This window comes from Helianthus annuus, chromosome 7, assembly GCF_002127325.2.
Source record: "Helianthus annuus cultivar XRQ/B chromosome 7, HanXRQr2.0-SUNRISE, whole genome shotgun sequence".
Taxonomy (NCBI): domain Eukaryota; kingdom Viridiplantae; phylum Streptophyta; class Magnoliopsida; order Asterales; family Asteraceae; genus Helianthus; species Helianthus annuus.
The window spans coordinates 8399040-8414029 of NC_035439.2; the positions used below are offsets into that span (position 1 = coordinate 8399040).

Here is a 14990-nt window from a genome sequence, read left to right on the forward strand (position 1 = left end):
ATAAGGACCACACGAGTGTAAAAATTACAAACACTGAGACCAAATATGTAATTATTAAACCACTAGGATCAAGTCTTCAATCTTTACAAACCACATAAACCAACCAAGCATTTAACTCTTATATTTATACTTAACAATAGATCAAATTAGAAAGTGTTTTGATTAGAGACCAAATGTTAATTTTTGGTTTTTGATATTGAGTTAATGATTTTCATTTAAACTCTGTAATATATATTAATACTATCCTAAATTAATTTAATTATAACCAGATTCTTATTTTTATAATATAAACAAATAAATTTTAATCAATATAAAATGATTATTTTATTTAAATATTTAAAAGGAATAGGTTTAACCCAAAATTCATTTACTTAAAAACTCCACTTTTTATTTAATCCCTTGCAATATATATTATTGTAGTGTGAATAGTATGTGTTTAAACATTACACGATTTCTCCACGGTTTCACCACCTTTTTTCACACACTATTACACCTCCAATTATATGCATATGCACTTGTATATATATGCACACACATGCATAACTAATAAATTCGGACCACCATCATGAGTACATCCTTCTACACCAAAACCTCTCTAAAGACCACCGGTAAACACACCACCTTTCACGGTATACGTAGCCGGAACGGCAAGTGGGTCGCCGAGATTCGCGAGCCACGTAAAACATCCCGTATATGGCTAGGAACATACCCTACGGCCGAGATGGCTGCAGCCGCATATGACGTAGCGGCTTTGGCACTCAAGGGTGGTGACACGACGCTGAACTTCCCAGACTTTGTGGGATCATATCAAGTTCCAGAGTCCCCGGAGCCCGCCTTGATAAGGCGGGCTGCTGGAGAAGCTGCTGAGTCGATGAAGGTGTTTAGAGAGCGAGAAGACGGCGACCGGGCCGTTGGTGGTGACCGGAATGATGAGTTTATTGATGAAGAAGCGATTTTTGATATGCCGAATTTGTTGGTGGATATGGCTGGTGGAATGCTAGTGAGTCCACCGCGGCATATGGTTGTTGATGATCGGCCATTGGGGGACTCTTCTGACTGTGACAACTTGTGGAGCTATTAGTTTTGTTTTTAACTAATATTATGAAAAATGTTTTTTTTTTCTTAAATTTATCATATACGTATAACTATATCTATATAATCTTAGGGTTAGGTTTATTTGTGAACAATCCTTTTGATAATGAATACTAGTGAACTAATTCTAGCCCTTGATTATCAATACACAAGTGTAAATCAATGGGTAGGATTTGATGATGAAAATACATTAGTGTATTTTACGATTTGATGTAAATCGATGGCCATGATTTGTTTACTGAGTTCACAAATACACTATTGTTCACTCTTGAATCCCCACCCTACAATCTTAAATACAACTTTTTGGAAAAAAATAATTTTACCATAATTTTAAGACATTTAAGGGAGTTTCGTGTATTAAAATAAGGGTGAAAGTACCATTCTATCCTACTTAAAGTTGGAACCCTTAAAGCTATTGCACTTTGTACATAGTGTAAGAAACAAAATTTGGATGAAAGAAATGGCTATGAAATGGCCCCTTCCATTCCTACATAATTAATCTATTCCATTGTTTCTTTGTTCCACAGTGATGAATAAACAAAAGTGAAGGGATCACATACTTTATAAAGGCAAGTTAAATAATTGTGTAACCTACATACTCCGTTATTTGGTTAACTAAAGTTTTATCTTTAGTTCTTTGGCAATAATAAGTTATATTGTTTGGTCGAGCGAGCCAACTCAATTTTTAATTGAGTCGGTTGAGTTTAAGTTCTAGCTCGATTTTAATTTTAAGCCGACTCAAGCTAGCTCGGTATGAAGATCGAGTCAAGCTCGAGCTAGCCTTGGCCCCTTGGCTTAGCTCAGCCTTTTAAGTGTTTTTTTCTTCGTTACGTCGTTCGGACATAATATAAAAGAAAATAATTTAGATAAGTTGGTTCGAAATTTCAATTGTGATCAATGTAGACCGGGATGATTGAGTTGAATTAGGTTTAATTCGTACATATATGTTTATGGTCTCATAAATTGTAGACTTGATTTGTGCGATTTTCTTAGTTTCATTTTCATAAATGCATTCACTCTATGTTGATTTTTATAGAATTTTTTATTTTCGTCTAACATTTAATTGCTAGAGTTTACATCAGTAGTTACAAGACAATTCAGTTTTTATGTTTTTTTTAAAGGCCGACATAAATTTTATTGAAATCCCTGCAAGAAGCTAGGACCAAAATTACAATCACCAAATCAATTATTACACCACTGGAACAGCATTCAGAAAATTAAGTGAAAATATCAAAACTGTTCCAAGCCTCCCAAGTCAGTGCAGTGTCTTTTGAACGGTTTTTCACCCATAGGAAAGCAAGAGACTTAACCTCGTCCAAGACTTTAGTAGCCGACGGCTAAGTATGAGAGAAAAGAACTTCATTACGAACTTTCCAAATGCACCAAATAACGACCAAAAAGGGGCGGATCCAGGGGTGTTTTGGGGGTTCCCAGGAACCCTCTTGGTTTAGCAAAAAAATTGAAAAAATTAGTGGAAACTTGTATGATTTGGAAAAAATTAATGAGAATCAACCAAAAGGAACATGGTGAAAAAAATTACTGGATCCGCCAAACTATGGAATTTAGAGACTTTTTGTTCTTCCTCGAACCCGGACTCAACCCGTGCAGCTCCAAGAGATCTTTGAACTCAATAGCTATAATAGGCGGAATCCGACACCAAACTGTGATATTTTGCCATATTATCTACGCAAACTGGCATGATACAAAGAGATGCTCGCTAGTTTCCTCGTGATCTACACAGCGAATCTGGAGCATTTATATTACGTCTCACCGGTGCACTTCTTGTCGTCCGCTCTCCAAGCCACGATCCCCACTTTTTTCGGCACCCAATTATTCCATACAAACGTACGGGTCGGGCGATTTCTATTAAAGGTGTTGATGACTTTCTTTATGCTAGCGACAGTGGCGGAGCTACCTTATGCCAGGGGGCAACGCCCGCTACGGCTTGGCGCGGAAAAATTTGGAAAAATTAGTGTAAATTTTGGAAAAATTTGAGGTTTTTCGATTTCGTTCCGGCTTATTTATAAAACGTTACGGCTTGGCGGATTTTCTAGATCCGCCGCTGGCTAGCGACATGGAAAAACCCTGACTCTTCTCCAGACAAATGTATCTTGACCCGAGCCCAACACCACTCTGCCCATTAAGTCCAAAAGATATTGCAGTTCTGTTTGCTCTACATCACCAGCGACGGGTCTGGCCCGGTCCCAATTGAAACCAGGCCCAGCACCACTAGTAATGATACGATCTCTCACCGAGCACAATTTGTTTTTTTCTAACCGAAAAAGGTTTGGCAAAGTTGAAACTAAGGGGTTAGCACCTACCCAGCAGTCGAGCCAGAAAGATGTGGAGGAACCGTTCGCGATAATAGTAGACACAACCTTCATCAAGTTAACCCCGACCCTAAGCAGAGACTCCCTAATGCTTATAATTTGCTTCCAGGGGCCGGAGATAGAAATCTTACCCGGAATGGCCGTCCAATCTCTCGAATTATGATGTATGGCCCATATTAACCTACGCCGTAACCCGGATTTTTCCGTTCGAAACCTCCACCATCATTTTGCCAACATCGCTAGATTCGAGTCCCTAAGTGAGCCGAACCCGAGCCACCATATTCAACCGGGGAAATAGTGTGATCCCAAGCCACCCAATTCATTTTTGCCTTTTGCTTCTGATCCTCCCCAAAAAAATACCCGTCTTATTCTTTCAAGCGAGTCCAATACTTCATCGGGCCCTTAAATATTGAGTAGTAGTATGTGGATAAAGAATTTACGACCGACATTATAAGCGTTATTCTTCCACCGTAAAATAAGTGTTTCGCCTTCCAGATTGAAAGACCGTTTCAAAATATGTCTACCACCGGCTTCCAATTCCGAACAAGATTCATGTTAGCTCCCACAAGTAAGCCAAGGTGTTTGAACAGAAACGTACCATTTTTGCACTTCAGGTAATCCGCCATGTTTTGAATTTCATGCTCGCACACCCCAATCCCATAAATGCTACATTTAGATAGATTCACCTTTATCCCGGATGCTCTAAAAGCATCTAAGTATACTCCGAAGGTTCGAGACATCAGTTTTTATGTTAATTGTTATGATTTGATTTACTTGTTCTTCGCAAGGGACCTAGGGTTCAATCATCTTACATACTCGATTGCCGCTACACGTATTATCATAAACCTCTTATAGAATTAATTCATTGATAATGGGTTTTTCTCTCTTTTTTTAACGGCAAACAACTCTTTAATTATCACGTAAAAATATACAATGTTTGGACAAGCAAGACACTAGAGCAAAACATCATACACCATCTCCCATATTTCTCCAAACAATTGATACATCAAACAAAAAAAAGAACATTACTTGACTATATTAAAAGACACCCAGTTTTGCCACTCTAGGCTGCTTTGTTTCGTCCAATGCTTCACCAAAAGAAAAGTCATTGCTTGGATTTCGCCGAAGATCTTGTTGATGGCTATACGTTTGGTAGAAAACAATAGTTCGTTCCTCGCTTTCCATATCTCCCAACGTGAGGTAAGGCTATCATTTGGACCACCTTTTTCTTATACTTTGACACTGTCTTGTACTTGTATATCTCTAATAGCTCCATCATTGATTCAACCATTACATTAGTAATTTTTTCATGCTAAATATAGAAAGGGTATACGGTGGCTAATTTTTGACATTACAGCAAATACACATGCAATTGGCAAAAATAGATGGACAATAAATACTAGAACCACAAACGAAAAGAATTCAGTGGCGGACCCAGAAATTATTTGCTGGGATGCGGATGAGTGGTTCAAGCATATTTTCAGGGGGTGCGATCGGGTTTTTTGCCTAAAAAATACACTAAATTTCTTTTTTTAAGGGGTGCGCCCGCCCACCCTGAGCTTCACCTAGGTCCGCCCCTGGAAAAGATGCACCTATTAAACTGTTTAGCTAGACATCATCACTTGATCGATTGATTGAAGAGCTTGGTTCGCCAAATAACGCACATCGACGTCTGGGTCCTCCGCCAGCTCTACCAAACATGGCTTGATGCTTTTCTCAACCACCTGCATCATATGTAAAGATTGGTTTAACTGTATGTATTATAAATAGACACAATGAAAATTCCATTATGGTTAAGTAGAGTGTTCATAACCCGTTAGAACCGACCGAATCACCCAAACCGAAGCAAGCCTGTTGGTTCAGCCAGATTAAACCAACCATATAACCGAACTGTTCGGTTTGACGGGCGGTTTGACGGTTTGAAGTTTGAACCATACCAAACGGTTCAGTTATATATGGTTGGTTCCAAGTTTCAGACCGGACCGAACCATTAAAGCTTGAAAACCGAGCCGTTTGGATCTCAAACCGGCAGAACCAACCGACTTGCTTCCGGTCAAAAGCAATTGTTAATCCGACCCATTCAGAAGCAAACGGGTCAAAAGTTTCTATCTCAAGTAAGATTACAACATCTACATAATAAGGGAACACCAAAAACGGGTCAACTATAAGAACTAGAGATTGCAAGACCTTCGCAACATTAAACTTGATATTCGGAACTCTGAAGAACAAACAAATACATTATTCATAAAAAACAGAAAAGAATTGATTAAAAAAAATCAACAAATGCAATCACCTGTCCTTTGATGCAGTAACAACTACAGGAAGCAGTTTAGAACAAGTGATTACTGAGCCCATAACAGGGGCCAGTAAAGAAATAGCACGAAGAACCGTCATACGGTACAAGTAATGCGGGTTCTTAATCATATCCAAGACCTACCAAGAAAAGAGCAACGTAAATTATACACAGTGAATGACTAAATTCATGTGTTAAAAAGAACTGAATATCACCCATAACGGTCAAAGTCAAAGTCAAACCTGTGGGACTATGTGCTGCATCGCCCAATCTGGGCCGAATTCCTCTGAAAGGCGTTTTAGGTTATTTTCAGCAGCATCTCTGATGGAGTAAACCTGCAAAATATACGACAGATTGTAAGCCACAAGAGAGATGATAACTAGGGCTGCAAACGAACTGAACAGTTCGTGAACCGTTCGGCGGGAAATTCGTTTGTGTTCGTTCATTTAATAAAATGAACAAACACGACCAAGAAATTTCATTTGTTTAGTTAAATGAATGAACATGAACAGATGTCGTGTTCGTTCAATTATGTTCATGAACCTTCGCTAACGTGTTTGTTTGTGTTCGATAGCTCATTAGTGTTTTCAATTTTTATATTTCAATTAAATACTTCAAGATTCTGACAAACAAATTACTTAATAAGTATCAATGTACTATATATTCTATTCATGAACGCTTGTTTGTGTTCATGAATATTAGTTTGTGTTCATGAACGTTCGTTTGCGTTCATTAACTAAAATTAACAAACAAACACGAACAAAAAATCTCGTTCGCAGTGGCGAAGCTTGAATTTTTTTACGGGGGGGTCGAAAACGTATATACCCAAAAATTTCTATAGAACCGGAGGGTCGAAAACATATATACCCAAAAATTTCTATACGAAAACTACATATATAAAACTACTGGCTGAAAAGTTCGAGGGGTCGGGCGCCCCTCCCGGCCCCTTCAAAGCATCGCCCCTGCTCTTTCGGTAAGTGTTCATGAACAGTTCGTGAACACATATATTCTTCCTTAACAAATGAACACAAGCAAGGTCTTGCTCATGTTCGCTCGGTTCATCTGCAGCCTTAATGATATGATTATAATCACTTAACATAACACAAATAATAATATTAAAGCTAAATAACATTGTCTTGTAACAATTGCATGCAGAGAGAACCGAGTTTATCATCAAAAAATCCGACACCTAATTGACTAGCCAATAGAGGTATGTACTCTATGCTTGCCAAACGAACCCTCCAATGTCTATCTTCCGCAAGTTCGACGATTGCTGGTAGTAAAGATTGAGACAAAAGATCGATTCCAATAACCTGTAAAAACAGCCAAACAAAATGAAACGTATTTATGCAAAACAGGTACAAGTGTTAGAAAACGAATGCATTGAATAGAAGATTTATTACAATACCTGGTTCACTTGATCTAGCTTGCTAATGATATTGAGGCGTACATCTGGAAACTCGTCTTTTAGAAGTGAAAGAAATATGGTCAACGATTAACTTTTACGGGAAAACTCTCCTCTGGTAACCTCTGCCATAGAAAATTCGCAGCTTCCAACCACCGCGGTTCGACCAAAAACTTGTTTTCTTGAATCGCCCAACGTGACTTCTCAGTTCCAATATCTGTGGATATGACATGTGTCACCGATGAGTCAACCTCGGTAGAGCATGTAGCTCCTAATCTCTCTGCCAGCATCCATAAATGGTGGTTATCTGCTTGGAATTTTGTTGGGAAAACTCGACTGAATACAATTTTGCAACCCTTCAAAACTTCACTACGAACCGCATGCAACATCTGACAACAATTAAGCATTTATATTTTTTATAGTGAATTGCAAGTTTTGTCCTTTATCTTTAGGCCATTTTGCAAGTTTTGTCCTTTATGTTTAAATTTGACGAGTTTTGTCCTTTATGTTTAAAAATCAAGCACGTTTTACCCTTTGGGCCTTAAAAATCAAGCACGTTTTGTCCTTTATGTTTAAAAAATCAAGCACGTTTTGTCCTTAAATATCAAGCACGTTTTGCCCCAAAGGGTAAAACGTGCTTGATTTTCAAACATAAAGGACAAAACTCGTCAAATTTAAAAATAAAGGACAAAACTTGCAAAATGGCCTAAAGATAAAGGACAAAACTTGCAATTCACTCTATTTTTTAAATATCATTCATGCTAGAGGTAGCAAATGGGCCATTTTCAGAGAGAGAAAAATATATACAACTACTGTATAAATTATAGTTTAGAGTAAAATGCCATTTTCGTCCCTGAGGTTTGGCCAGTTTTGCGACTTTCGTCCAAAGGTTTGTTTTTGCGCATCTGGATCCAAAAGGTTTGAAATCTTGCCATTTTCGCCAGGCTCGTTAACTCCATCCATTTTTCTTCATTAAGTCAAGGGTATTTTCGTACATAAAGTGAAAAAAAAAAACAAATTGCCCTTTTAAGTGAATACTTGTACATAAAGTGAAAAGACCGAATTGTTCTTTAAGATAACAAAAAAGACAGAAGTACCCCTGATTTAACGGAGAAAAATGGATGGAGTTGACAAGCCGGATGAAAATGGCAAGATTTTAAACTTTTTGGATCTAGATGCGAGAAAACAAACCTTTGGACGAAAGTCCCAAAACTAGATGACTTGATGTGTGTGTGCGTGTTTTTGGGTGAGTAAAAGATTTAGATATGAATATACAATCATCAAATGGTATCTCACCTGTCTTGCATCACGTCCTGCAAAATTCTCCCCAAGTTCCTATTTTAACATTAATTAATAAAACCAAGCTGTCAAAAACATATTATTATTATTTGTATAAAGTAATTAAAAAGATTACCAAACCATACCGAGTCATAAAACATACTATGCACCCGTTTAACAACTTTCAGAACAGTTGCAAGAGCACCATCAGTATCACTTTCATCACTTCTCAGTTCAGAAAGAGATTTAGACTCGTAACCAAATTGTTTACAACTTGAGGCAAAGAAATGATAGCGTTCCATTGAAATCAAATTATCTTTATGCTTTGACCATACCTAAAAAGAAAAAAAAAAACCGTCACTACATGAAATCAATCATGCGACAGATTTGTATTTATAAAAGGGTAAATTGCATTTTACGTCCTTTAAGTTTGAACAAAATTTCAGGCACGAAATTAAAACGGATGTCCTTTATGTTTCAATTTCTTTACAGCAGACGTCCTTTATGTCTTAATTTCTTTACAGCGGATGTCCTTTATTTTTGTGATCTTTATAGGGAGAAATGACACCGCTTGTAAAGAAATTAGACATAAAGGACATTCGCTGTAATTTCGTTAGCTAAAGGACAACGCCTGAAATTTTGTTGAAACTTAACGGACATAAAATGCAATTTACCCTTTTTTAAAGAAAAAAAAAAGGGAAAGAAAATTACTTGTTCTGTGTCATCAAGGATCAAAACGGCATTTTCTTGTCCCAACACTACATCAAGTCCTTTTTGATGACTTTGAGTACAATCACCTTGCGCAATGACTTTAGAGTCAAAGTAAACTCTACCAGGGTCCAGTAAATGTGCCATTTCTAATGCATAAGCGCGCTCCCCCATGGTGTAGATGTACATTTCGAAATAATTACTTGCTTCTTTAAGGAATGTGTGAACAAACGGCCTCAGTTTTGTCACCATGTTCATGAATGGTAATTTGAATAAACTACCTTTTAGGGCATCTGTCATTATAAAATATGAACTTATACCCATGGTTATAGATTATAATATTGTGGCATTTCTAGTCAATTAGTTATGAATGTGGACTGATTTGAGTTATGTTTTATATCTAATGAGTCAATCAGATTAAACAAAAAGACTCTTTAACGGAAACTGATTAAATGAGTCGAAAGTTGTCCAAAATCCAAATTGTATTTTGAATGTGCAAAACAGCCTGAACCATAACATGAGTAACTTAAACCTTTACTAAAATTATATATTAGAGTAAAAAGCCTTTTTCGTCCCTGAAGTTTTGCGACTTTCGTCCAAAGGTTTGTGTTTTCGCATCTGGATCCAAAAGATTTGAAATCTTGCCATTTTCATCCGGCTCCTTAACTCCATCCATTTAATCAGCGGTATTTCCTGTTTTTTTTTTTGTTATCTTAAAGGGCATTCGGTCCCTTTCACTTTATATACAAGCATTTAGCGTAATGTACAAGTATTCACTGAAAGGGCAATTTGGTCTTTTTCACTTTATGTACGAAAATACCCTTGACTTAACGGAGAAATATAGATCGAGTTAACGTGCTGGATGAAAATGGCAAGATTCAAACCTTTTAGATCCAGATGAAAAAAAAAAAAAACAAACGTTAGACGAAAGTCGCAAAACTGGCCAAACCTCAGGGATGAAATTGGCATTTTACTCAATTATATAACTTCCTGTAACCATACCTAACACAATTACTAGAAAATTTTGTCGTTCAAAAAACCTAACACAATTGCTACATGAAAACAATATTAGATAGCATAGACAAAACTACCATAACAAAATATTACACATGTTAATCTCACCCAACCCGCTGTCTAACCGACAAATCATATTATGGGAACAAATATTTAGAAGCAAGGAAACATCATATTATTATTATAAGAACTAAGATACACCTTGCATAGGGTCATTTGGGTTCAATAAATATCCTTCATCTTGAGTTAAATCTGAAAACCTTGTTGAGTTTAGTAGCGTGTGGTCTAAATCAAGAACCAAATAAAGCTTTTTATGGCGTAGCAAATTTTTTAAATCTCTGTCACGCAAACGAGCTATTTCATCATTGGCAAGTCGTAGATCCTGCAATATTATTATAAGATTAACTAGTTAGTTACACAACTTCGAGAAACTTATGTAAGAAGGAAGAAGGTACGCATGTTTTACGAAAAAAAAAAAATAGATAACCTTGTGTATATAACCAAATGCCACACTAGACTGAGTATCATCATCCGTTTTTTCTCCACATTTTATGCACATTCCTCCGATAAAACCAGGATGTATGCATATATCCACCTTCACTGATGTTTCTGAGCATAATAATTAACAAAGATTACGAAAAACTTATACATGAAGTTCTGAAGAGTTCCAAAAGTATTACATGCTTCTTAAATATAGATTTATTTTCTCTCTAGAAAACAAGCATAATCAAAAGAATAGACGCATCACCTGTTACTTCTGTTTGAACTATATGAGATGTTGAACCGTTAGGTTCTTCTGTATCATCCACTACACTGATCTTCCTTCTCTTTGTCCTGTGGGAAACTAAGCCGTTTAAAACAACCAAAATAACTGAAAAAGAATCAGATATAACAAGCACGACTTCTGAAATATAAAACGTTTAAACTAACATTTAATTTGCAAAACCAATGTTTTACACCAAAACTGATATCGTAAAACACGAAAAGGTATTTTAAGCTTAACTTCACACGCACGCACACACACGGTTGGTTTTAAAAAGCGAAAAGCACTCCGAGGTATGCAGGTCTAGTAAGCTTTATGTACAACCGAAAGCTACATCTCTAGTGTCCCCCCTACCTTTGACTTATATGTACATGTTGGAGCGTTTTCAAGATTGCCTCTCGCTTTTTAAAACCAAGCGCACATGCAAAAGGTTCACTAACAGCATCCAAGTACCCAAAAAATCAATTAAGCATATGATCAGGTTTGGAGGCGCTAAAATACACACGTTAAGACCGTGTAATCCGATATCTATTTTAAGCAACTAAGCCTATTTACAATTTACATGAAACTATATGTGAGAGATCTATCTCAGTAACATGTTAATTACTATTAATCAAAATTTATATTACACTAAAGACATTAAGAGACCTAATAACTTCACTCCTATAAAGCAGCAAATCACACATTAGCTTTCTATACATACAAAAGTTTGATGCAAGTAAATCTATGTCTAAAGCTATTAAAAAAAACTAGACGAGTACAAGAATGTTATTATATACCTTTCAATAACTGCATTAATCTCATCATCGTTGTCGTCGGCATCGTCATCATCAGATTCTTGTTTTTCTTCTTCTTGTTGAGGATTAGTATCAGATAACTCTGCATCCAGAAATGCAGCAAAATCGTCACTGCTTGACGAGTTCACCGGCGATTCATCAACGAGACTCATTTACGGTACACCTATCCGATTCAGAGTCAAAAAAAAAAACATACATCAAAACAGTCATCAGCCACATTCTCTAACAAAAGTACAAAAACAATACTAAAACTAACAAAATAGCCTCTAAATTGTTCTAACAATCTGTGTTACACTGTTAATTATAGTTAGAAATTGCTAGTCTGGTTTCAGAACACCTTCATCGTTAAAATCTTTTTTCTAGGGTTTTTTATCTAGCACCGCAAACCCTTGCTTACAGGTTACAGGCACCTTGATCCATACGTTAACGAATCTTACAGATTTTTTTTTTTCAAATTCATGATACGAAGTGTAACTAATTACAAAACTTAGCACTGCATTCAACGAAATCAAATAAAGCTATATGTTAATAAAAATATTATATTGAAACTTACGAGAGAATGATGTAGCTGCTTCTGAAAGAGCGATATTCACCGGAGCCGCAGAGAGGTGGTCCCAACACCACCGCGTGTTGACGTTCGCCGGAGGAAAAGAACGACGGTGTGGTAGAGACGATCTCAGATAGAGCGAAGGGGAGTTTTTTTTTCTTTTCTGTTATTTGGAATCGTAATAAAAACAAGAGTCAAATGTCATTTTTTGACCTAGCAAACGGGTTGGGTCGGGTTGGGTCATGGGTCAAAACGGGTTCGGGTCAAAACGGGTCGATTATAAAAAAGGGTTGTTTTGGTTCGGGTCAAAACGGGTCCGGGTCAGAACGGGCCGGGGTCATAACGGGTCAATTATAAAAAAGGTTGTTTTGGTTCGGGTCAAAACGGGTCCGGGTCAGAACGGGCCCGGGTCGGGACGGGTCCGAGTCAGAACAGGTTTCGGGTCGGGACAGGTTTTTTTTTACAATATAACTTTGGTGATCATACGGCCCGTAAGTACTGTTATTACATGCTTCACTGATCTCTCGTAGTGGAGGATAAATCCCTGGTTCAGTTATTCATGATACAGTGAATATTTACCGAACTTGATGTGGAATGTAAATGAGATTTCTTTTTAATGTTTGTATTGATAGTAGAGAAAGTAATATTCAAAAACTTGTTTCAAGCAAACAGTAATATCCATATGCATCATAATAACTGTTTTGATCTGATTCAGTGAATATTTCCTATTCTAATTCAATTATGTCTTATAGATCATGGAAGCAGGTCATTCAATAAACAACGGCAGGAGGAACAACGCGATATAAAACACCACCCGTCTTACAATAAACGACTGATACAAAATCGTCTATGTGTTAACAGTCACTAAGATTAACAAATTGTGAGGATCAAACTACGCGTTAATCATTCAACATAATGAGGATACTGCGCTACCCGCGTGTTGCGGCAGAGTTGAATATCAAAGTTTTAGCATCAAACGTAAGATTCGTTTGTATAAGCAAAACAACGATTGTTATCTTAAGTCACTGGTCCAAATTAATTAAAGTATACAATAGAAACCAAAAGTATGAACATATTAAGATCAAATGCGAAGTAAAACCTAATTGTAATTCAAGGGGATAACATGATCCATAGTCCCTATTTACGGCGGAAAGTACAACAACCATCCATGAAATTAATGATTCATTACGTCAGTCAGTGTATAAAACAACAGAATCATCAAAATAGGTATGGAATAAACATAGAATGTAAATAATAATAACATAACTGTCATCTAAGTTGGGCGATTGTAATTTAAATTAAGCGATTGTGATGACATTCAAGAAACGCAAATACGATAAACATATACTACTTAAATCGATTGAACAATAATATGTAAACAACCAATTTGCCCCCAAAAAATAACATAAATATAAACATTTGATATGAGGATCATAAGAACGTTACACTAACCCTAATTTCAAGTGGAGAGGGTGAAACAATTTTCACTAATTATATAATAATTTACCCTAATTGCAACCATGAACACGGAATATAGGATTTAAATCGAATGAAGATAGTTTATTCGAAGGAAGACAGTAAAAGCTGTAACTTCAATAGTGGATGAACACAGTACGAAGGGTAGAGGAATAGGGAGAGGGTTGGGATATAGGATTTAAGCGAGTGAAATTCAAATTCAAGTAATAATTTAATGGAATCAAGAGAGGCAAGAGACATGTACCTTGAATGGCTAATAGATGTTTTTGAATGAATAGCGGTTGAGGCCGTGAAGAAGAAGAAGAAGAAGAAAAAGATGGGGAATATGAAACGGTTTTGAGCTAAAGTGGGATTAAATTGTTTGAGATGACTAATTTTATACATAGAGGGGTCACGTGGAGAGGAAGATTGGAAAGAGTAAATATTATTTTATTAATTATAAATTCATGAGGTTTGTCTCAGACCGTTGTGGTGTATATTTCGGGCGTTTTTTGCTCAACAACGCCGGAGCATTTGTTTTCCACATCCCCCATTTGTTTGTCCAATCACTCTTCATCTTCCTATTTTTTGTCCAATTAATTTTTTTATGGTTTTTTTATTTATTTAATTCTTTACACGCCTATTAACATAATATCCATATTCCCACTACACCCATTTTAGAAAAAAACGCTCCTTTGCTGACTAAGATGACACGTGGCAGACAACGCCCAAGGGTGAGGCATTATTCACCCCAACCACTACGCATGGTCTTAAACGTTGTGACTTGTGAGGAAAAAGTCGGTTGTGTGTAAGGAACACATATTATGTGAATATTTCAATAAACAGCGTGGTTGTGGAGGTGTGACGATCCAATAGCGAGTGTGTCCTTAATAAGTGTTATGGATTCAGAATTCATTCATTTGCGTGGTGGTTGACATAAAATGTGTTTATTAATTTAAGGGGTATCGTTTAAAGGGTGTGTATATTAAGACATGTTGGTTTGGGTTATGGATTGGCATAACATGTGTTTGTAAATGCAAGGGTATTATTTAAGGGGTTTGATGTGAAGAGACACAACTATTAAGTTGGCTTAAGGTATCTTATGTTGCTTTTTGTATGGTTATATAACTAGATTATTACCCCGTGTATTACACGGGTTGAAAAAAAATGTAATTTTACATACTAAATAATAAAATAATATATCTTTAAAAACCTCATTTATTACACGGGTTGAATAAATATAATTTTATATATTAAATAATAAAAAATATTATATTTTTAAGAACCTCGTGTATTGTAATTTATATA

General features: G+C 36.4%; 3 protein-coding genes across 8 annotated transcripts; 1 reads left to right on the top strand and 2 right to left on the bottom strand.

Moving 5' to 3' along the window:
* Nucleotides 1-553: 553 nt before the first annotated feature.
* Nucleotides 554-1127, top strand: LOC110866205 (ethylene-responsive transcription factor ERF026). Its single transcript, XM_022115478.2, has one exon. It carries the CDS (start codon nt 566-568, stop codon nt 1079-1081), a length of 516 nt encoding a protein of 171 aa, XP_021971170.1. The 5' UTR covers nt 554-565; the 3' UTR covers nt 1082-1127.
* Nucleotides 1128-4376: 3249 nt separating this feature from the next.
* On the bottom strand, nt 4377-14087 carry LOC110867788 (RNA polymerase II C-terminal domain phosphatase-like 4). 6 transcript variants are annotated; one of them, XM_035975468.1, is made up of 15 exons: nt 13948-14087; nt 12234-12390; nt 11663-11843; nt 10869-10954; nt 10608-10729; nt 10322-10502; nt 9110-9399; nt 8545-8733; nt 8417-8455; nt 7124-7509; nt 6934-7028; nt 5958-6050; nt 5578-5640; nt 5309-5312; nt 5072-5146 (listed from the first exon to the last, which is right to left on the bottom strand). In XM_035975468.1, the coding sequence occupies exons 3-10, from the start codon at nt 11830-11832 to the stop codon at nt 7204-7206; spliced, it is 1383 nt and encodes a 460-aa protein (XP_035831361.1). In that variant the 5' UTR covers nt 11833-11843; nt 12234-12390; nt 13948-14087; the 3' UTR covers nt 5072-5146; nt 5309-5312; nt 5578-5640; nt 5958-6050; nt 6934-7028; nt 7124-7203. The 6 variants fall into 6 exon arrangements, with proteins under 6 accessions (XP_035831358.1, XP_035831359.1, XP_021972479.1 ...); XM_035975467.1 differs by having other exon boundaries at nt 6905-7028; XM_035975465.1 differs by lacking the exons at nt 5309-5312; nt 5578-5640 and adding an exon at nt 5716-5855 and having other exon boundaries at nt 4377-5146.
* On the bottom strand, nt 5027-6294 carry LOC110867789 (serine/threonine-protein phosphatase 2A 65 kDa regulatory subunit A beta isoform-like). The gene is made up of 5 exons (XM_035974857.1): nt 6259-6294; nt 5958-6050; nt 5716-5855; nt 5250-5640; nt 5027-5146 (listed from the first exon to the last, which is right to left on the bottom strand). Exons 1-5 carry the CDS (start codon nt 6292-6294, stop codon nt 5027-5029), a joined length of 780 nt encoding a protein of 259 aa, XP_035830750.1.
* Nucleotides 14088-14990: the final 903 nt, after the last annotated feature.